At 34.7% G+C, this 22,872-nt stretch overlaps 2 protein-coding genes across 6 annotated transcripts in view; both read right to left on the bottom strand.

The window, feature by feature from the left end:
- LOC123541916 (uncharacterized) overlaps positions 1-1,515 on the bottom strand; it is a 29,076-nt gene extending 27,561 nt beyond the window's left edge. For both annotated transcript variants that reach the window (XM_053531660.1, XM_053531661.1), the window contains exons 1-2: positions 1,193-1,515; positions 208-399 (exon numbers count right to left, since the gene is read on the bottom strand). In XM_053531660.1, coding sequence (XP_053387635.1) covers positions 208-399; positions 1,193-1,271 — 271 coding nt within the window. In that variant the 5' untranslated portion in view covers positions 1,272-1,515. The remainder of the gene's footprint in view (positions 1-207; positions 400-1,192) is intronic.
- A 4,608-nt stretch (positions 1,516-6,123) lies between these two features.
- The window catches only part of LOC128551163 (von Willebrand factor D and EGF domain-containing protein-like), a 37,109-nt gene continuing 20,360 nt past the window's right edge, over positions 6,124-22,872 (bottom strand). For all 4 annotated transcript variants that reach the window (XM_053531656.1, XM_053531657.1, XM_053531659.1 and 1 more), the window contains 6 exons: positions 22,067-22,219; positions 14,374-14,548; positions 13,975-14,162; positions 12,941-13,192; positions 11,128-11,248; positions 6,124-9,160 (listed from right to left, as the gene is read on the bottom strand). In XM_053531656.1, coding sequence (XP_053387631.1) covers positions 8,154-9,160; positions 11,128-11,248; positions 12,941-13,192; positions 13,975-14,162; positions 14,374-14,548; positions 22,067-22,219 — 1,896 coding nt within the window. In that variant the 3' untranslated portion in view covers positions 6,124-8,153. The remainder of the gene's footprint in view (positions 9,161-11,127; positions 11,249-12,940; positions 13,193-13,974; positions 14,163-14,373; positions 14,549-22,066; positions 22,220-22,872) is intronic.

Below are 22,872 nucleotides of genomic sequence, written 5' to 3'. Positions count from 1 at the left end.
TAAATCATTGTGAGTCCAGATTTTTGAAATAATTCTAATAAGCACAAGTGAAACAATCACTGAAATTAAAAGAAGAGGAAATATGAATAATTTAATTTTAATATGTATATTCAAATTAATAAATATTTGAAAATTGCATAAACGCTTAGGAATGAAAATTGCAGTATATAAGCATTCGCATTATTTGTCCTGAAGTCTTGTACAGACCTGTTAAAACAACAGCACTTCCAGAAGTTGATGTGCATCTGACATCCATTTGATCTTTCCGCGGAATTTGTTTGTGTCCACCCCAGAACGTCATGTTGTGCCATCTCCATGTATTACTGTACCAAATGTACCAGTTATAGCAGTAGTCATAGTAACGAGGATAAACAGAAGTCACGGTGGCCTGGCAAGTTTCTGTAACAATATTAATGTAGCAAAATAATTAAAAGTTTTGCATCTGATAATTTTAGAATTTGTGTTGAGTTCTTACTTCTTTTCTAATTCATTATATTAATGTTTCGTCCGATAACAATAAATAAAATAATTGAAACCTATTGTTGTTCTTTATGTTTTCCCGTTGACATAATACATATTTTTACATTTCTTTATGCATATTTAAGTTGATACTTGAAATAAAACGGAACAAAATGTCAGTGCAGATTTCTTGTGTATATCGGACAAACATCATGCGATATGTCCTTCGTTGATATTTTTGAAATATTTTCATATTACGAAATCTGCATTACAGGATTTAATACCCTGTTTAATGCAATATTCTGTCTTTCTTTTTATTTCATTCCACATGAGCAAATTAAATTACAAAAAAAAAAAAAAAAAAAAAAAAAATAAAATAAAACGAATGTGGTGAATTTCGTAATAAGCGAAACGTTTACTGCCGTTTTGTTCCACATTGTTCCATTTTCAAATCCATTCAAGAATAAAACTGTACGAAACACAATCAAATCTTATATTATAATTTGGTTAAGAAAGATATAATAATGATCAAAATGAAGAAAAAAAAAGCGATTAATTCAGACTGAAATGGCGTCTTATCTAACTATTATAAGATTAAAATCATAATGTTAACATCTCTCGCTTTGTGAACACTAAAATATGTAAAAAAAACAAAAAAAAAACAGAAAAAAAAAAACAACAAACAAACAACAACACCAAAAAAAGAAAAGCAAACAAGAAAAGCAAACCATACCTTCGGCTCGAATCAAAGGTGCACATAACATTAAGGTGATTGTGACAACCACGATAAAACCGTATTTCCTTCCTATCATTGCGGCATGCGAAGTGTCTTCTGTTTATAAAATATCTAAAATGACAGGAGCCCGGCTGTCGTCATTACGAACATTCAATTTACCCTAACTACAAGCAAAGTGGGAAAAATAACTACATAATAACCACCCGTCAATTTGTAAGGATATATAAGTACTGTTGTACTAAAAAAAAGAAAGGACAGTTTATTTGTATTTCGTGATAATGTGTTACCTATAATTATATAATTTGTGAACTTTAAACCAAACAGGAAGAAACAAAATAACAAAATAAAATTTGGTACACTTAAAGCTAATTATACAGGGTTTACGTATTTACTTGCATTTAGATATTAACAATTTTACATTTAAATACTTTCCCATACTTACGTGCTGTTACAATGTACAGTGTAAATTATGTTCAATTTGATCATTTGTACGGTTCTGTTACCTAAAAGAAACACACTTTGCTGTTACAGACATTACCCTAAAAACTAATATCGGACAATTTTGATTTACAGGAACTGAAACATAAATATGAGGATGAGACAAAATAACTTAGAATTGTCGTGTAATTTTTCCATTAATAAACACCATATATTTATTGCTTATATTCCTTCAATAAAAAGTGTATACTATCTCACCGATCTATAGACCGGACACCCATCTCAATGGCAACATCCGAAAACCTAATTGCTTGGCAACATGAATCTATAACCTTCACCTCTGCATTAACTGTTGCATGTACATGTAGTTTATCTAGATTACTGTTACATACTGGTCATTATGGCTCATTCAGTTTGGAAAATTAGTCAAGTTTAGCGAGCTAAAATCAGAGGAATAAGACAGATGAGGAAAAACATCTCACCCGTCAAGGATATCAACATGTCTTCATTTGTAGCAGCAATCGTTGTGGTGTAATACTAGTATTAATGGTCTGGCATATAGCCGAGGGCGTTTGCTGCGCATAGCATGCAGAAGAATAATAACTTATTCTCAAATTCTTTTCATAAAATTGTTTATTGACTGTTTTTACCTCGTGATATCATGTTTAAAGTTAGAAAACCAAACGTATCATACGCGCAAGTATTTCCAGAAATAAGGGATTGTTCTTTGACATCATATTCGAGCTGTGGTTAGTTGGGGTGTATCATTTGCTTGTCTGGAGATTGACTCTGGTCTAAATTCCGCCTGGACAGCCTAGTTGTAGAGCGTCCGCTTCGAGTGCGGAAGGTCGTGGGTTCGATTCCCAGCCGTGTCATACCGAATACTTGAAAAATGGTACCAGTAGCTTCCTTACTTTGTGATCAGCATTAAAAGGGGAACTGGCCTCTTCTTTAATACCCTCATGCCGATTGATTTTTATCAGGAATGAGATGTGGAGAGTGATTAAATATAAGTTGTAGAACTGCTTTCACAATCGATCTAAAATGAATTATGTATAAACTAAATCTCGTCAGAGGTCTCCGTGGCCGAGTGGTAAAGGTCACTGATTTCAAATCACTTGCCCTCAGCGATGTGGGTTCGAGCCTCAGTTGGGGCGTTTAATTCTTAATATGAGGAAGCCATCCAGCTTGCTTACAGAAGGTCGGAGGCTCCACCCATGTGCCTGCTCGTTAAAGTCGCCATATTACACATATCGGTGCGGCGTTAAACCCAACAAAACAAATAAACTAAAACTTGTCAACTAATACGATACATTTTAACATCTTTGTTGACTTCTCTATCCAGGAAAGGTAATTGTTGAGAGACGTTAACACGCCGGTCTTTCTCTGTCTGAGATAATATGTGCGGCACTCACCTCGCGGTAATAACACGCATTGCGTGAGTGACAGAATGCTTCATCAAAATGTTATAAATTGATCTTTTTGATCGCTATTGTTTCTCACTTCTTTTATTAAAATAGCTATTATTTCGATATCTATAGCATCAGGTAGAAAATAATTGCCTACCATACAGGTGTATGTCTTATGCTTTCACTAGACATACGTCTTGTTACACGTTGAATATATCTCATACCGATTTTCTGCGCATAGTTTCCGTCTTAATAGACAGGTATATGTCACTTTCTTTTCTCGCGCTGGCGTTTTTCTCATCATCATTTTTGTTTATGTAGCAACAACCGTTTCTGAATCAGTTCCATTTCTGCTTTACACATAAGGTTTATGAACTAGTCTAACGTCTATGTTAATGCCTTTGATAAATCATTTTTGTGTCCTCTGTCGCAATCTGGACAAAACGCAAAAAATGTTTCAGTGATAAATGTACCGAAGACCTACATTTTACCGTTTTCGAAGGACTTTCTGAAAAGTTGTAGGGTACTTATTTTACTGGAACAAAATTCAGGAATACTTGGTAGGTTTGAACACCGTTACATATCTGAAAATCTGTTTGAAAAACAATATGAAACAAAAACTAAAAAAAAAAAACATTCAAGGTGATTAGTCTTCGAAGAGTCTTTGTTTAATTCACATTTACTAGAACAAGTTGCATATTTGAAGATTAAGTATAATTATGTTTTAGTATTAAGGGGGCTAAAAGTATCAAGCGATTCCATGCTTTGTTGACACTATTTATTTGTATAACATTTGATTATTATTCTCGATATCCGAGTAATATCAACACCTATCTGAAATAAAAAAAACTAATGATTTTTATATTTAGGCATGTCCCTTTAACACTACTTTTTTGGATTTCGACGATATAAGCTTTAAAAGTATTCCATTAATGCTCGGAGAAGAAAGTACAGCCAAACTTGCTAAAAACCCACGTCTATTAAGAGACCACTTGTATTAAGATACCATGTTTTTCATTTCCCCTTTATGTTAACGAAGAACAAATTATGTTGTTTTAAGAGACACTTGTGTTAAGAGACCACTTTTTGTCCTTCCCTTGGTTAATCTCTTAATACAAGTTGTATTTTAGTTGTTTAACTTCGTTCTATTTAGATGAGATATTTAGTCTACTTATCGACAGCAATGTCAATGGGAAAATTCAAACAATTATAGATAATTACTCATAACTGACTACTTCAATAAGTCTTAAGTAGGTCACAGGTATTACTGTTTTTCGGTTTCTTTATAAATAGCATTCCTCTTTCTTTTCATATGATACGTATCAGTACGATTAACCAATTCACGTGTTCATCTGTTTCAGTAAATTAGGGTACACACGAAAAGAACCTATTGATTTTGTTTGTCCGACAATAATCAAATTATGTTTCAAAACATACCTGACAGCCAATTTGAAATTCTTATGTCCCGGCTTTTAAATATCCTGCCGCTCAAACAGTCTACTTACGTAATATTAGCGTTTTTCACGTATCTCAGTCACGTGACCATCGTGTTCCTGCATTGTGGCAATCCCCATATAATTTGTGTATGTTTTGATTGTCCAGTCAGGACTCAAGACAAAGGTAGTTGCAAGAAGTGAAAGTTCGGAAATTCCAAACTGATGTTATATATACGAAATTAGAAACGGATACATTTAGTACCTTTTAACCTAAAGTACGGACAAAACAAACAGTGCCGGATACATTGTCCGTTCGAAATAGATTTAATAGATCAAACAAAACACGATACACGAAAATTAAACAGACATACTAATAAAATATCACACAGACAGTGTGACCTGTGAATGTGTCATAAGCTATTATTATGCCTCACCTTTGTCCACCTTGATAAAATAAGAAATATTTGGACTATCAAAAACATTTTCAACCTTTTTGACACGTGACAAAGCGAAAGTGACTGTCAAGTCTTGTGACCGCGCCGATATTTTGTAAGTCATATAAGGGTAATAACTGCTTTATTATTTTTTTAAGCCAAATCAAGAAATGATTGCCTCCCTTATACACATATAGTAGTAACGTCACTATTCAATATGATATTGTGTGTTGAAAAAATGAAACTTTTGAACCAAATGAATTAAAACCATTTTGTCATTTTTATGTACTTAGTTTTGTTCGGTAAAATAAAATAGATATCATACGACAGCGTGTGTGACGTTAGTATTGTCAATCCTTTAAACAGAATATCACTACTCGGAGTAACATTCTGCCCTCGGATTGATTATATCGATGTCACACACGCTTCCATATGATATATATGTATTGTCATACCTTTCATTTGATGCATATGAGATGTTTTATACTAGCTGATAAATTATTTTCAGTCTCCTTTTTAAAACTGCAGAACATGTGAGACCTTTATATCTAAAGTATATCAAGTTCAGACTGCCTCACTTCAATGATTTGTGTACCACTGATTTCAACATTTAGCAAAAATTCGCATGTCAGTATGTCTTTTTTTCAGTGTAATTACAACGCTACAGCCTAACCTCCTTTAGGCTGGGTACATATGCTTCTGTATGCTAGAACTATTTGATGAAGCAGATATTGTCTAAGCTCAGCTAATACAGTAGTCCACAAAACATGAGGCTATCATATGTTGTCTTTATAAATCGATATCCTTGCGAAATGCTTATTCAGAGACAACATTCAATGATTACATGTAAGTAAGTATACATGTAAGTATTAAATACTGGGACTGTAGTTCATTGCCAACTTGTAAAATTTGTATCTTGTTCGAGTACTTGTAGTCAGATGTTTCATATTGCGATAAAACATGTTCTTGTATAACTGAGAATTTGGTTGAGAAAAAGACATTGATAAAAACTACAAACTATCCAAACAATGTTGGAGAAATACCCCATGTGCCCCTGAGGCCACAATGTAGACATGCTCGGTAATGTAGGCTGAACCAATGACCTTGTACAAGTCAGCAGCTAAACTCACTTTATACAATTGTACACTAGAGTAGGGCTGCTCCACTTTGTAATACTACAACGTTAGTAAAGAACTAAGTACACGAAACAGTTAGGCTAAATAAGCGATTGTTTTACCTGGACCAAGAAAAGCATTTCAGAATAAAACAAAATGTAAATGACCAAGAAAAGCATTTCAGAATAAAACATGATCTAATGATCAAGAAAAGCATTTCAGAATAAAACATGATAATGATCAAGAAAAGCATTTCAGAATAAAACATGATCTAATGACAGAGTGCTCGACTGTTGAGGTCCTTCCACTTATAATACTTGCTTATATACAAAAACTTTAGTAACGTTTTCTAAGTTGAAAAATGAGCATATTTTGCCAAAATATCAGCCAGAGTTATTAAACTTGCCATGTATAGTCATAGTAAAGATGTGTAGAGAAAACATGTAATCAGATGGTCCCCAAGAAACATGCTAGCATACAAAACTTTTATCAATTTTCTATGTTAAAAAGGAGCCTAATGCTAACGCAATAAATGCTCGAGTTATGTAACTTTGAGGAATTCCCATGGTGCCAAATACATTTTAAAAGCATTTGCCCTAGTGATTCCCAGAAACCTGCTTACATGCAACACTTTAACAAACATAAATAAGAGTGCCAGAATGTCACAATATACGCCCGTCACACCAAATTTCTTTACTCTAGCACTTGTATTTGCAAATGAAATTTTAATTTTGTGGTTGTTTAGTTATTATTGTAATTATTTTGTTTTTCTAAATACACATAAAAACTCCTTACCAGGTAGAGATACCTTAAAATACACCTAAAGTTTGAAAGTAACATCTATGTTGTACCACAGAAAAGTGGTCTTGGTTTTTCCCTACGGTCAGTTATAAAAAAGTTACAATATAAGTTATTTATAGTAACAACTAAGGGAAGTTAATCTTAAAAAAAAGAAAAAAAAAAAGAAAAATTCCCCCCAACCCCCCCAAAAAATAATTGTAAGTCCACATAAAAATCCTTACCAGGTAGAGATTGGTCAAAATACATCTCAAAATTGGATGTAACATGCACTGCAAAAAAGTGGTCCCGATTTTTCCCTACGACTACTAATGAAAAAGTTACAATATAAGCTATTTATAGTAACACCAAAGGGAAGTAATTCTAAAGAAGGGACCTGCGCATGGCACTTTGTCTCATGATGGTGTCCAATTGTGCCAAGTTACATCAAAATCCCTTGATGCATGAAGAAAAAATGCTTCGGACAAAGTCATTCTTGTATCTGACCTTTGGCCTCTAAGTGTGACCTTGACCTAGGGACCTGGTTCTTGCGCATGACACTCTGTCTCGTGGTGGTGAACATTTGTGCCAAGTTATATTAAAATCCCTCCATGCATGGAGAAGAAATGCTCCGGACAAAATTTTCATTCTTGTTTCCTTTGACCTCTAAGTGTGACTTTGACCTTAGATCTAGGGACCTGGTTCTTGCACATGACAGTCTGTCTCATGATTGTGAACAATTGTGCCAAGTTTCATCAAGATCCCTCCATGCATGAAGAAGAAATGCTCCGGACAATGTCATTCTTGAATTTGACCTTTGACCTCTAAGTGTGACCTTGACCTTAGACCTAGGGACCTGGTTCTTGCGCATGACACTCCATGACGGTAAACAAGTGTGCCAAGTTTCATCAAAATACCTTCATGCATGAAGAAGATATGCTTCGGACAAAGTCTGTGGATGTCGCCCGCCCACCCTCCCGCCAGGGGTGGGGCGTTCCCATAATACGTCCCGTTTTTCAAACGGACGTATAAAAAGGGCAAAAACTTAAAAAGTTTAAGGGAAATGAACGAGGATTCCGACATCAACGCCTACGGAAGGATGGCAACAAAAGCCCTACGACCTTTTAAGAAAGAAATAGTCGAGCTAATATACAATATTTACAACCCTAAATATAAAAGGTCAATATGGAGAATAAATAATCCATTGGTTACATTCAAATATTTTTTGCGTAAATATTTGCATAGTGCTGCTTTAACTGTTTAAACAGGTTGTCTTATCGCCTATCAGGCATTGTAATATTACTGCTATTGCAGGATAGTAAAGAACATTGGTTCAATGTTGTTCGTCGTTAAGTTCCAGCGGGATCATGTCCTATAAGGCTTTCCAGTCGCATTTTCAGTCGCAAGAGTTGTCGATTCATTCGTTGAATTTTCGCCATCTTCCTCTCTTTTCGTAACGTAATCTTTCTTATTTTGTTTTTCAAACGTCGTACAACTGACAAGTAACACGGTTTTGTTGACAGGGGTGATGCCAGCGTAGGTTGTTTTAACGAAGTCGTCGATGGTGTTATTTCAAGAACTTTTAAAGTTGTGCGAGGTTTTGTAGTTGGTTCGGTAAAGTGTGCAGCCATTTGGGTTATTGATGTCGACAGTGTCTTAGACGTTGAAGTTGATAAAGATGGAGAAGTTGCATTTGTTGACAAAGGTGGTGAAGTTGCGTCTGTTGACAAAGGTGGGAATTTTTGATCTAATGGCAAAGGTGGGGAAGTTTCGTCTGTTGACAAAGGTGGGGAAGTTGCAGCTGTTGACAAATGTGGGGAAGATGCATCTGTTGACAAAGCTGGGAAAGTTGGCTGCGTATTTGTTACTTTCACTAGAACTGGAGACGGTGTCGAATATGTCGGTAAATTCAATGACTTTGAAGGTGTAGGTGCCTTTGTGGAAGCATCTGCCGGTAAAGTCAGAGAAGATGTTTCTGTGTTTGATACTGCCACTAACGTATCTGTAGTTGATATAGTTGAATCTGTCTGTAAAATGGATAAAGTTGTTTCTGTGTCCAATGTTGCCCCTTCCAGAGTTGTTTCTGTCATCGAACTTGGTACTGACATAATCGTAGTTTCATTCGCAGGTAAGTCTGTCGCAGAGAACGGTGTCGATATTTCTTTCGGTATTTTGGAGGTAGCGTTTATAGATGTACCGGCCGGTAATGGCTTTGAAGTTTTTTCTGTGCTCGAAGTTTCTACCACCGTTGTTGCTGCTGTGGTAGGCATAGGTGTTGATGTTTTATTCGAATTTATATTACTGGACGTAGCTGTTGTTGTTGTTGTTGTTGTTGTTGTTGGAACACATGTTTCCACTATAATTAGAATGAGACAAATTTGAAAGCAAGCTTGGAGGGATACTTTTGATTTTTTAATATGAAAAAGTTGAGGAATTTAAGCATTGAAATTATTTGAATAAACAATTACTTGTTTAAAACAAAAGAACCTTAAGAGCTTATTAAAATTGTTGGGCCAGAAATTTGTTTGGTTTAATGTCGCACCGACACAATCATAGTCATATGGTGACTTTCCTTGGTTGAACCACCGATCTTCCGTAAGCCAGCTGGATGGCTTCCACACATGAAGAATTCAACGCCCCAAGTGGGTCTCGAACCTTAACCACTCGGCCACGGAGGCCCTTAAGTGTTTATTAAGAAAATTATTTTTGAAACGTATGGAGAGGTTTGTTTTCTAAAGAAATATCATGCTTTATTTATAGAATGCGTCCAATATGACATATTCATTCATTTCGAAATGAACAAGACCAACTCGGCTCGAATATTGTTGCCGTTGGATTAGCTAAACGGAGATCTTGTAAAAACAACTATATCTTATACGTCTTAGTAGCGTAAACAGAAAACGTTTGGAGTACCGGAATCATTTCATTTGACGGGGGATTTTTCAAAGGAAATTGCCTGTGTACGTATATGGCTAGAGAAAATTTGATAAAGTACAAAAAATAAATTTATTCCATCAAAATTATATCATTAGGGTTTCGTCTATTATCATTAAGAAGTTCTTGATCAGAAATTATCTAAAGGTTGTTTGTTTAAGATTGGCTCGTTTGTCCCATTTATACAGACAAGCGGGCTTAATATAGGTATATCCAAGATGATATGTAAAAGTAAACAGCAATCGCCACATGAGAAGAAGTCGTTCAAATTTTTTTTCTTTATTTTAGTTCTGGTGACAACCTAATTGTAGTCAATCTGAACAGTCTATCCAATAATGCTAAAGACCATACTTGATGAGCATCCATCAAGCATTTTGTAAGAATTATTCGTTTAAATACTATTCTAATTTTAGCTCTGATGCACAGTCGAATATAAATATTTCAAATTATCCTACCAATGATGTTTCTGATCTAGTTAAGTGAGCAGTCATCAAGAAGTAGTTTGAATAGCAACACCCATGTGTTATCAAGTGAAACCATTTGAAAACAAACTTAAAGAAGCTACAGAACAAATCATTAGCTAAGCGGACCACACACTATTTTTAACGATGATGGCACCATTAATACAGCCCAAAAATTCAATTGACGTAAAAAAGGTCTAAGCAACTATGATTCTGAAGTTGGGAGAAGATCCATCAAGTGGTCAAAGGTCAGGATTTATTAGATAAACATACACAATAAAATTTAGTAGCTTTCTTTTTATTTAACTAACAGTTATTATTATTAATAATAATATTATCATTATTATACCAGATTTATATAGCGCCCTTTTCATGATCAATTTCACGTTCAAAGGCGCTTTTCATAGTTCAAATGCAGCCACACAGGGCGCATAATTCATCTTCTACTAGTACAGACACAGAGCGATCTGACCGGAGGGACAGAGCCCTCACGACAGAGAGATCAGAAATCAGATATAGGCTCGTCCGGCTAGCTTAGCCTAGTTCGTTGCGAATAGACAACCTGGTTCTTTAACGTGCCCAGTGTATAGCACTGATACACGCAAGGATTGCTTGGGTTCCTGACCAGTACACCTCTAGTTGGGTAGGAAACACTGAAAAGCGTTTCTGAAAGTTCCCGAGTAGCTGCCGGGGATCGAACCCCCGACCTCAGGATTGGAAGGCCGTGTGCTAACCACTGAGCTATCCGTCCAGAGTTACTGTGGATCTCCTTTAATTCCAGCTATTTATATAAGCAAGCTATGATAAAACAAATTGACTAAACATGTCTTTAAGTTATCAAATTCCATCTTGCTTTTGCTAGGGTCGCACATTCTCTTACAAAGAAAAATGTTTCATGACCTGTACACTCAAAGAGAAACTAACTTACAATTTGTTTCCGTCCATTCAGTAACTGCAGCAGATACGTCACACATTAAACATGTATTGTTTTCCGACAGAAACGTAGACTGGTTCTTTATGCAAGCATTTTCAATAAAACAGAATCCGTTCTGAAACATAATATTTTCAGTGATCACTGAAAAATGTCAACTCTTACAGATATCACACGTGAAATAGACAAAACAAATGAAGCGCAGCTCAGCGAACGCATTAACTTAATTCATCATAATGCTTGTGATCTATAACCTATGTGTTTATTTGTTCGTTTCGTCCTCGTGTGTTTGCTTTGTATGCGAGTGTGTGTGTTTGTAGTGTGCACATCTGCGTGTTGTGGGTTTCGTTTTGGGGAGGTTCGGTCTTTGGAACATGGCGTTCCCTGTTTGATATTTGTTCTTGATTTTTTAACAAGAAACAGTGTATATAACCATCAGCAACTACTTGCCGAGTAGATGATCTATTTAATGGATTCAATTAATAAAAGATTTTAATAAGAGATTTTCAGTTACCTGGCCTAATTTGTGTTTTATACATATAAGTGAGTAAAAAATAAGTATCTGGTCGCTGATTTGATATTTACATAACTTAAGATTGTCTTCGGTATCTCCATTGGATATGATGTAAAAGATTAATACAAATTCATGCTGATCAATATGCTTTATTGACCTGATGATGAATTAAAATTTTGCAGTTATAAAGCACAGCGAAATGAACGCAACATGTCCATTCACTTGAGGGTCAATAAATGATCTTTAACCTATCTATAGTACAAAAAGTAAAACTGTTAAAAATAATTTACTTAGTGGATTCACTAAACAGATACTGTGTAGCCTGACACAATTAACCAAAACGTGAATCAAAATTTCGAAAATGTTTGCTGACTTGATGTTTAGTTTGGTTAAACAACAAAGTTTATTCTTAGAAATTGAAGACAATAATTGACAATGGAGGGTGATATCCGCCATAATCAAAACTGCTGTATTGCATATTTCAAATTTGTTTCACCAAAATGTCAACTTACAAATATAAATTTAGTCATTCAACTTGGTAATATATCTCTAGTGTACGATTTTACAATTATGTGTGTAAATTGCATTGATGGCAATATCTAATTACTAATTATTAAATACAAATTGCATCACTGAAATCTTCAATTTTTAATTCCTCGGTGCTCTCAGTGTCATGATTGACAATTATAATAAATAAAGATGTTGATGATGTGCGATGAATGATTATGATGATATTTTGATGAAAGATGACGATGAGTGATGATTTTGGTTGTTGGTGATGATAATAAATTATTATTGACGAGTGATGTCTGATAACGATGAGTGATAGATAATGTTATTGATGATAATGAACAAAGGATTATGATTTATGTTTGATTATGATGATGAAAATGATTACGATGGTTGGCAAATAATACATTATGATTATCAACGTTGATCGGTTTCCATGAGAAATGTTACAACTGAATGAATATAAATGAAACTCTGTATTTTGTCCAAACATAATTATGTTACATGTAGGAGAAAGCCCAAACCCTAATTTTATTATGCTTCAATATGCTCTGGATAAATGAATACTTTCATTTATAGGTTATGCTCAGTATTCATTTATAGGTTATGTTCTGGATAAATGAATACTTTCATTTATAGGTTATGCTCTGGATCAATGGATACCTTCATTTATAGGTTATGCTCTGGATAAATGAATACTTTCATTTATAGATTTTGCAATAATGTGTTTTGAGTGAATAAAAGAACCTGCTGATGTAACTTCTGACTTTATTTATAATATATTACCTTTAATGTAAACGATGGTCTACCAGGAGTCTGTTCATCTATGTCTTGGCAAGTGGAGTCAAAGACATACATCTTGTTGAATTCTCCATAATGAATCCCATCGTTGCTTAATGATATGTTATGCAGCCTCGCAAACATATCAGTTGAAAATCGTTTCTCATCAGGAATACAACACACACCAGTAAAGATATCTTCACTTCCTCCTGCTAACATCTCATGCGTTACATTTATCACCTCGTTGAATATTGAATACTTCACAAATGAAAATAAAAGGATAGTTATAGTAAAGTGTTAGCTTTCGTGAGCAGACTGTCAAACTGAGTCTATTATTATCTTGCTTTATTTACGTTCTATACTTCAAAAGGCTCTTTGCACTGGGTTAAAATCTGTCATTCAAAAAATATCTGCCAGCTACGTTTTAGAGCAGTAACAACAGTATTACTGCTGGTGTGTTGAAAATTTACAGCAGTAACAACGATATTAGATGTTACTGTTGAAAAGTACAGGTGTGAGAGGTGTTGCACATTTCAGTACCTCTCATGAACAGACTCAATCAAACCGCATCTGCTGTAATTCTCGCTTGCATTCTTTGCTTCAAAAGGACCTTCTACAGATTTTGTTATAGCAGTATCAACAGTATAAGTGCCGTTAATGTTGGAAATGTATAGCAGTAACAACGGTATGAGATGCCACGAATGCCCTGTTTCACACTTCTTACTTAGTTCTTTCCCATATAACCTACTATCTAATTCAAATGTCATTAAAACAAACATTAAGTGTGTGTGTGTGGGGGGGGGGGGGGGGGGGGGGGGGGGGGGGGGGGAGGGGAGTAAATATTGCACATTTTGTATTATTGTATTTTTACTCGATTACGAGATAAAATGGAAGTCTACATAATTCTGGATCACCCCTCGTACACAATCTGTTTTACGTTCTAAGTGCTTTTTCTACATCCTGGTATATACCATCTAGTAGAAATGTCAAAAGTTTCTGACAAATAATCTAGAATTCTTGTAAAGATTGATTTAATTTACCTCAGTTGTGACAATCTGGCATTTGAGTCCATCCAGAAGGTTGTCACCTCGCAAGTAAAAACATCTGCATTCATCACCGTCATTGACATCACAAATCCCTCCGCCCTCAATGTCGGTAATTATAGGAGGATCCCTCTCGTCAATTCCGCAGTCAGCACCGTGATAGTATTGTGAACAGATACATTCGCCTTACAACATAAAACAGAGGTACTATAAATGTAGTTAAGTAAAACCGCTCTTGCAAAACAACAACAATAACAAAAAAAAAACAAAACGAAACGAAATACTCAAGATACATACATGTTAATCATAAGTCACAAGTCACATATCACAAGTCAAAAGTCATGTCAAAAGGAACAGCTTCGAATAACAATTTCAGAATATGTGATAATTTCTTACCAGCTTCAGAGCAGTCGCCTCTGTTACTGCAATTATGTATGCATGAGTTCTGTAGAAACACTTGTACTTCTTTAACATTGGTTTCGACATATGTTGGTATTTCATCCATCATTTTTTTCACAATTGTATTTACAGAATCCACATGAACGTCGGCCAGGGATTTGTCATTGCCAGCCTATTTAAGGCATACGTTTTCAAATTAAGTAGATTCAACTGTTTCATCATTGTAGAAAGGAACAAAATATGTTAGAGGTCAAATCTTGGTAAGAGATCAGTCTTATGCCCGACTATTTGTGTTTCTATAAATAGCGTAAACCTTTTTAATCTGTCCTAGGGGCAGAACCTTTTTATTATCAGAAATGCTTTGCCGGGTCACTTAGTGCCAATGGACCGTAACGTTAATTTTTTTAACATTTCCTACTCCTTCAAATTAAATACAGACATTTATTTGAAACTTATATTTGAAATTGAAAGAATAATTATAGAAGCAATATTTGAACCGGAGACCGTCAGCTATTAAGCCGGTAAACACTATCGGCTACACACCTGTCTACTTATTTGATATTTTTCATGAAAACTTTTGGCTATGTACAAACAATTAGAACGTGTACAAACAATATGATTCACGTGAGCGAGCTCTGTTGGTGAACGTATTTGATATGCTCTTCCTGGTCCAACGTAAGCAAGTTCCCGGATTATGAAATCTTTTAAATTGCCCTTTCGTTGAAAGTATCTTTTTTTATTTTAACCGTTTTTTTCTCTTGCTATTAATGCCTTGTCTCTTGGTATTTTGCTAGCATGGATTTATTCGTTTTTCGGTTTAAAAGTTTTAATGTCATGAATAAATCTTTGAAGATATTTAGAAAAAAATAGGACTGTTAAAATCGGGAAAGTTAACATTCTAAATTTACATAATAATGAGCAACACCATGAGAAAACCAGCATGGTGCATTTGCAACCAGCATCGATCCAGACCAGCCTGCGCATCCGCGCAGTCTGGTCAGGAACCATGCTGTTCGCTAACTGTTTCTCTAATTGCAATAGGCTTTGAAAGCGAGCAATATGGATCCTGACCAGACTGCGCGGATGCGCAGGTTGGTCTGGATTCGTGCTGGTCGCAAATGCACTATGTTGGTTTTCTCATGGGGCGGCTCAATCATTACGATAAAGCTTTGTTTTCATTACACATCTATAAAGCATAATGTGCAATGTCAAACAGAAACAAAAAGCCGAAGAGTACTGTTTATTTATGGAGAATTTTTCACTTGTTATTGAACATTTGATTAACATAGTGTGCATGTACCACGTGACTTTTTCGGTAATCTGGGGTGCCAAAAAGATGGCGGACCCCTCGTTAAAGGTAACATTTTCTTTAATATATTTTTTACCAATCTGTTTAAATAAAAGGAAACATAGATGAGTGCCGTCTCATATGAAAATCCAACACTCGGCTACAAGTTTTTTTGTTTCAAAGTCCGCTCGTTTTTTCTAAAAGTGTAACCGCGCACCTGAAGTGAACAAATTTGTTGATGTGAAGACGGGGGACCTATTCCGATTCAATAGATAAACCCTTTAAATGGCCGTAAAAGACTGCTTTGCGACGCGGTATTTGCACGAGTATTGTCTTGAAATATACACTTTAAGAAATTACAAATTAAGAGCCTTCAATAGCTTCCGATGTCAGATTTATCATATTGCTAAGCAGGGGTCCGTTTTTCTTGATGCTAACACGGGGCGTGATTTAAAGATTTGTTATTGGAAGCCTTTTGTATTTCATTAACCTGTTTCATTTACGTTTTTCCCATGTTTATACTGCTTTGTATATCTGGTAAAATTCAAATGGTTATGACAAATGAAAGCTTTTCGCTGACTGTTAAATGTGGAGTTTTACCTATTATAGTAAGGTGAACTACTTAGTACTGAATTTGACTGATTTAATTGAAAATGTACCAACTTTCACTTTATGTACTACATTTCTAGGTCGACTAAAATGTCATGTCTAGATCATTCTTTGTAACCTTTGTAACAAATACTGTTAAGTTTTTGAAAAAGCAACAGTTTATATTCAATTCTCTCTCAGTCGCGTTAACTTTGAACAGTTGTCAAAAGAAATCGGAACTTGTACTGAGTTTGTTGGTCATAAAATGTATATGTTATTTCCAGATATCTTATTTTAAGACATTTTGTTAGGAATGTCCTTTTTGGTTTAAAAAAATATGAAATATTATTTTAGTACTAAAGCGCATTTGCATTTCAGACATTTGTGTGCCAGGAATGTGGAAGGGCATATAATTCCAGAAAAAGCATTCTGCACCACGAAAGAGGCCACAGAAATCTTTCCCGGTGAGACTAATAACATTATTATATCACGACCTTACGTTGGCATATATTAAGCATTGCACATTTTGTCCATCTCTTCTTTATTATATTATTATTATATTATTATACCACATTTATATAATACTCTTTTCATGCACGTGTACACGTTCAAAAGTGCTTCATAGAAAAATTGCAAAAATACTAACAAATACGCATACAAAAATAATGCATTCCACATTAACAAAATTCATAAATGTAAAACGTATAGATTAAACAAGATAAGATACATATATATTCAAAAGTATTTAGGTTACCCTAGGATAAAATACTGTTCTACGCAGTTTTATGAAGAAGAAACAAAAAAGCATCAATGTATCGGTCAGTTAAAATATTGTACAAAGAAGTTGGTTTTTTGCAGGCTTTTGAAAGCAGCTAGCGTGTCAGCTTCCCTGTTACTTCTAGAAATTGTTTTGACTATAATGCGGATTTATTTCAATCTTTCACAGCTGATATGCCATGGTTTGCAGCAGATCGTAAAGGGTGGATATTTTGGTCCTGTATTTCAATGACCCGTAATCATTCCCATACAGTATTCTTTGGTGTACAACTTTTCAATCAATGTAAATTTGAATCATTTCGAATTTTAAAATATGGTCAATTATGATTTACTTTTGGTCGGAAAGGTAGCGCTTTTCCCCTTTATTTTTATTGTTAATTATTGTTCTTCATTAATTTTAAGTGAAGTGTATTTATTACATAAATAAATGGGCTACTTCCTTTTTCGATTTCAAAAAGGAAGTTTTGTGATAAAAATGCATTTAAAATTCTTGTTGATAAGAGTTCTTTTATTCTTGAATGTGAATTGAGGCATTACAACCTGGAATGATTGTACTCGACTGCCTTGATTCTAACCAAATGTTTGAAATTATTGTTACCAAAAATGTTAGTTTGTTTCTAGGCACGTTTTTGTTTCGATGATATTGTTGGTAAAATATATTTTGTTGTATCGAATAGCCTATACAGCCCACAGAATATCATTTTACTGAGCCTGTAAATGTCCTAAGTCGTTTGAATGAAGAATCGGCCGGCGATGTATACGCTTGAAACCGATTCTCATCTTTTTTGTAGATCGATAGGGACTAATATTGATTTTATTTCTTTTTCTGTGTCATTTGCTTTGCAACAACTTACTGAGAAACTTGATACTGTCAGCGTTTTTGCATGCATTCATAAATAATTTTACCTTACTTACAACTTATTTATTTATATTTTATTGTATGAAACTTAACGCCAGTTGCATTGTGGTCAGTTTATCAAACCATCGTTCCTGGGAAGAACCGGCACCATATTCAAATCTTCTTAAAGAAAATGTCCACCTTCCTTCATAAGAGACATGGTCGGTTTCGGGCTTCGAATCATGGTCGTCTGTGAGAGAGATCTTACAAGTCGACAATTGAGGCGATCGACCTCTTTATAGTATATGGTTTAGTATCAAAATGATCACTGCAACTATTAAACCTTCAATGTGTTTTATGATAAATATTGGCTCTGAATTATATTTGCTTTTGTGGTAATCCAATGGTTTAAAAAAAGTTCTTTAAACTTTAACCTTCGAACAATTACTATGATTTCACAACACTTACATGTGAAGAAATTACCGGCACATACCCTAATAATTCAATACATCTATCTTAATAACATTTTTAAGGCTTTGAAAGCATCATAACTTATTTCAAACTGCAGTTTAGATATTTTTCCAACAAAAGAGATAAAAACAGCACACAATTATGATCTAAAAAAACAAATTTTGAGATTAACATTGCTTTGTAGTTTCTCAACCATTTTCAGTGGTTGCCTTAAGAAGCAAAGCAAATGTAAGAACGGTTCACATTTTAATAATTACAGACCTGTTTCAGCTAGAGTTATCGAAAGTTAAACCAAAAAAGCAAACTAACTTAAACAATGAAGACAAAACCAATGCGATAAAAACAGACTTACTATTTTTCCAAAGCCGACCTTGAAATGTAGTTATACTGTTAAGAAGTGTCAACTTGCCACATAGGGTGTCACCCAGGTATTGAAGTACTTTCAGGTCGTCGTATCCTAGGAAGCAGTTCTTTGAAATTTGAAGTTCCCAATTTTAAGCCATCTCTACTTTTACTTGTTAAACATTTTGTGTAATTTCCGATGTCTTTAACAGTTGTTTTGTCCGTGTTTTTTTTCAGGACTACATTTCTATGCGGAAGGATTAAAAACTATTCCAGACTGGCGGCCATGACAGATGTGGGTGGGAAATCGTAGCAAAGAAGTTCATTGTTGATGATAGTGTTTCTTTGTGATTTATTGACTAGGACATTATTAATCGTCAGAAATACAGAGCTCTCAATGCTGTAAATTTGTTGTGAAATTCGCAGCTGAATCCATGTCCAAAAGTGCTTGTTTTACTATACAGCATGGTAGGAGAAATTGTACCGGGCCGACACCATAGGGTGGAAGTTGATGCATTTTTCATTAAATCAGTCAAATTAAGTATTTCACTTAAGGTAAAATATGCAGTTTAAAGTCGATAAAAAGTTTTCATTTGTGATGAGCATTTGAATTTTAACATACATATAATGGGATTATTATATAATGAGCAGTATAAAGATGGAAAAACTTCAAGGAAGCGAGTTAATGAAATACAAAGGACTTCCATTACCAAATCGTTGAATCATGCCCCCGTCTTAGCATTAACAAAACTGAACCCCTACTTAGCAATTTCATAAATCTGGTCCCGGAAGCTATGTAAGGCTCTTATTTTGTAATTTCTTAAGGAGTATATGTCGAGAGAATATTCATACAAATACATATGTCGCAAAGTAGTCTTTTTCGGTCTTTTAAAAGGTTATTTTATTGAATTTACGAAAATGTCCCCCGTCTTAACATCATCAAATTTGTTCACTTCAGTTGCGCGGTTGCACTTTAAGAGAAAACGAACGGACTTTGAAACAAAAACTTGTAGCCGAGTGTTGGATTTTCATATGAGACGACACTCATCTATATTTCTTTTTATTTGAACAGGTTGGTTAAAAGCTATTTAATAAAATGTCACTTTTACCGAGGGGTCCGCCATGTTTTTGGCACCCAAGATTAGAGAAAAAGTCACGTGGTACATGCACCCTGTAACAGATGGTACCTATTTGACATACTTCACTTGATTTAATGTTAATCTAATTAACCATATGTGAATTTATAAATCATAATCTTGTTCTATTAAATCAACGTTTAAAGCATCCCAGTAATGTGGTTATCAAACATTTTTATTGAGATGGAGAGGTGAACCAAGCAAAATTTAGTTAATTGAGTTACAAAATTTAACTGTATGACACATATATGAACAAGGCAGTCTGAAAGACAGCTAAATCCCCCGCCACTGCTATGGATAGTGAAAGGGTAAACCTTTGATTTTAGCTGTGACCTTGACCTTGAACTGACATGGCTGACTCATAAATTCTGCACAACGTCTTGATGAGGTGATCATTTGACCCAAGTTTCATGAAAATCCTTCAAGAAGTTTAGGAGATACCACATAACAGTGGTCTCGTTTTTTCCCTACAACCAATAGTAAAAATGTTGCAAAAAAGCTATTTATACTATCATTAAAGGGAAGATATTCAATAAAAAGAAATGTAAGTGAACAGAAAAGAGATCTGCGAAAGGAAAACAAAAATTAATAAAAACCAAGACCATGGCAATGGTGAGCAATATACACATATGACCTTTTACCTCTGACCTTAACATTGAAGCGGGCCATCCGAAACATGCGCACTGCAAGACACCTTGATGTGATGAACATTTGTGTCAAGGATCTTCAAAATCCTTCAAGGTGTTAAAAAGTTAGAGATCAGACACAAAATATCATCCCATGACCTTTGATCCCCAAGTGTGACCTTGACCATAACCTAGCGCAGTTGGAACATGGGTTCTGCACATCGCCTTGGCGAGTTAAACATTTGGTGTTAATATAATGGAATTATGTAAAGGGGTTCAAAAGATATGGACCGGACACGAAGTATCACCCCATGACATTTGATCCCTAAGTGTGACCTTGACCTTGACCCAGCGCAGTTAGAACATGGGTTCTGCACATCGCCTTGGTGAGTTTAACATTTGTTGTTAATATAATGGAAATATGTCAAGGGGTTCAAAAGATATGGACCGGACACGAAATATCACCCCATGACCTTTGATCCCCAAGTGTGACCTTGACCTTGACCCAGCACAGTTGGAATATGGGTTCCGCACATCGCCTTGGTGAGTTTAACATTTGCTGTTAATATAATGGAAATATGTCAATGGGTTCAAAAGATATGGACCGGACACGATTTTGTTACGGACGGAAGGACGGACACAGACCATTCCTATAATCCCTCCGCCACGGCTGGGAATTAAAAATGTGTTTATCGATATTACATTTGAAATAGTGAACCAAACTAACAGCAGTAAATGGAGTACCTCAGCATATCACGACACCTGCTGTGAAAAGACAGTGTGTCATATAAATCAAAAATATTAAATGCAGATCAATTTTATTGCAAAAATTGGTGGTCAAACTTACTTCAAATAGATGTAACGAAAATATACACTACTTAAATGACTTTTTTTGCATGTAGAGTATGCAGTTACTGTAGACCTCGGAAATGAATAAATAAAACTTGTGAAGCGGTTGACTTTGTCCGACTGTCGCCAGTTGCATATTCTAATGTTTCATTATTTTCAACACTTTTGTTATAATTTATGCAAAAATACAGATACACAATGTAAGAACATCGGTATAATCCCTCGGGATATGTTGGTGCACTCACCCTATAGGTGCATCCACCAACCAATCCATCGAGAATCTGCAGTTGTTTTAACATAAAATAACAGTGCGTACTACAGTAAAAAAGAGGCTATAAATGAGGAAGATATTGACGCAAATTTTCAATACAAATACGAATATTGTTTTACTTTTGTGACTGGCCTCGTATTATCTTAACTGAGCTCAGAATAAACTTTCAAACGTAATATGAGGCAAGGACTGCATCTAAGTAGGACCACCAATCTTCCGCAATCTAGCTGGATGGAGACCTCACATGAACAAATTCTACGCCCATAATAACCTCTGAGAGAGGTGGCAAATATTCAAGTTTAATAAACATCGTTACTTTCAAAACTTGTTAAACCACACATAAAATTAAAGTTAAACTCCATTGCAGTATGATTAACGAGTTATTTTCAATTTGTTTGTTTAAATCTGAAGAATAATTAAACGTTATTAAAACTATGGTTGCAAAAACAAGTTGAAGCATTTGTTTACTTTACCAACATGTACGAAATGATAAGTTCCGCCTACCTTGACATCAAACATACATTGTCCAATTACCGCAGATGGATTTTCTGAACCCGTCACATGCGAATATGATGTGAATGCCAGTGAGCCATTAATCCTTTGTGAACAAATGTCGCTGGCCTCGGCAGAAGTTATTTGGTCCTCATTTGTTTGACGCTAAATAAAAAAAAAATTACTACATATATAAATTAGATGATCCTTATTCGACCAACTTATCAAATTAATGGATTTCAAGAGTGATATTATATAATAACAGAAAACTTGCATAAAATGTTAATGTATTTGCTTGGATAAAAAGTACGACATCCAAGTTTAGAATTTGAATTTGACAACAATGTGGCTTACTTTTATATATGCCAGGCATTATTCAATGACAAAGATTGTACATTTTCTCTTTCTCAATTGGATTTTTTTTTAATGTAAACATCCAAATGAAACTTTTAGTGAAACCAAATGGAATTCACATTGTGTAACTTTTCCTATAGTTTCGTGAAATTATAAACTGTTTATTAATATTGTTCGTGGTTTATATAAACTAAATGAGCATTTAGTCTTGATATCTATATATCACTCAAGAAAATCAGATTGTTAACGCCACTAGTAAAATTATGCATCTCGTGTTCACTAAGTGAATATATTTCGATCTTCCATTGAGAGAAAAAAATATCATCTCTGAAATCATTTTAATTGGATGGGATTAAATTCTCTGTTTAAGTACAACAGTAAAAAATATATGCGCGGATTCTAATGGAATAATGAGCAGAGTGTTATTAATATTTTTGTTGGATTTTATTTCCTTCCAAGGATCG

This window comes from Mercenaria mercenaria, chromosome 19 (genome assembly GCF_021730395.1).
Source record: "Mercenaria mercenaria strain notata chromosome 19, MADL_Memer_1, whole genome shotgun sequence".
In the NCBI taxonomy this organism is placed as follows: Eukaryota; Metazoa; Mollusca; class Bivalvia; order Venerida; family Veneridae; genus Mercenaria; species Mercenaria mercenaria.
The sequence above is the reverse complement of the archived record's forward strand: the minus strand, read 5'-3'. Positions and strand labels throughout refer to the sequence as shown.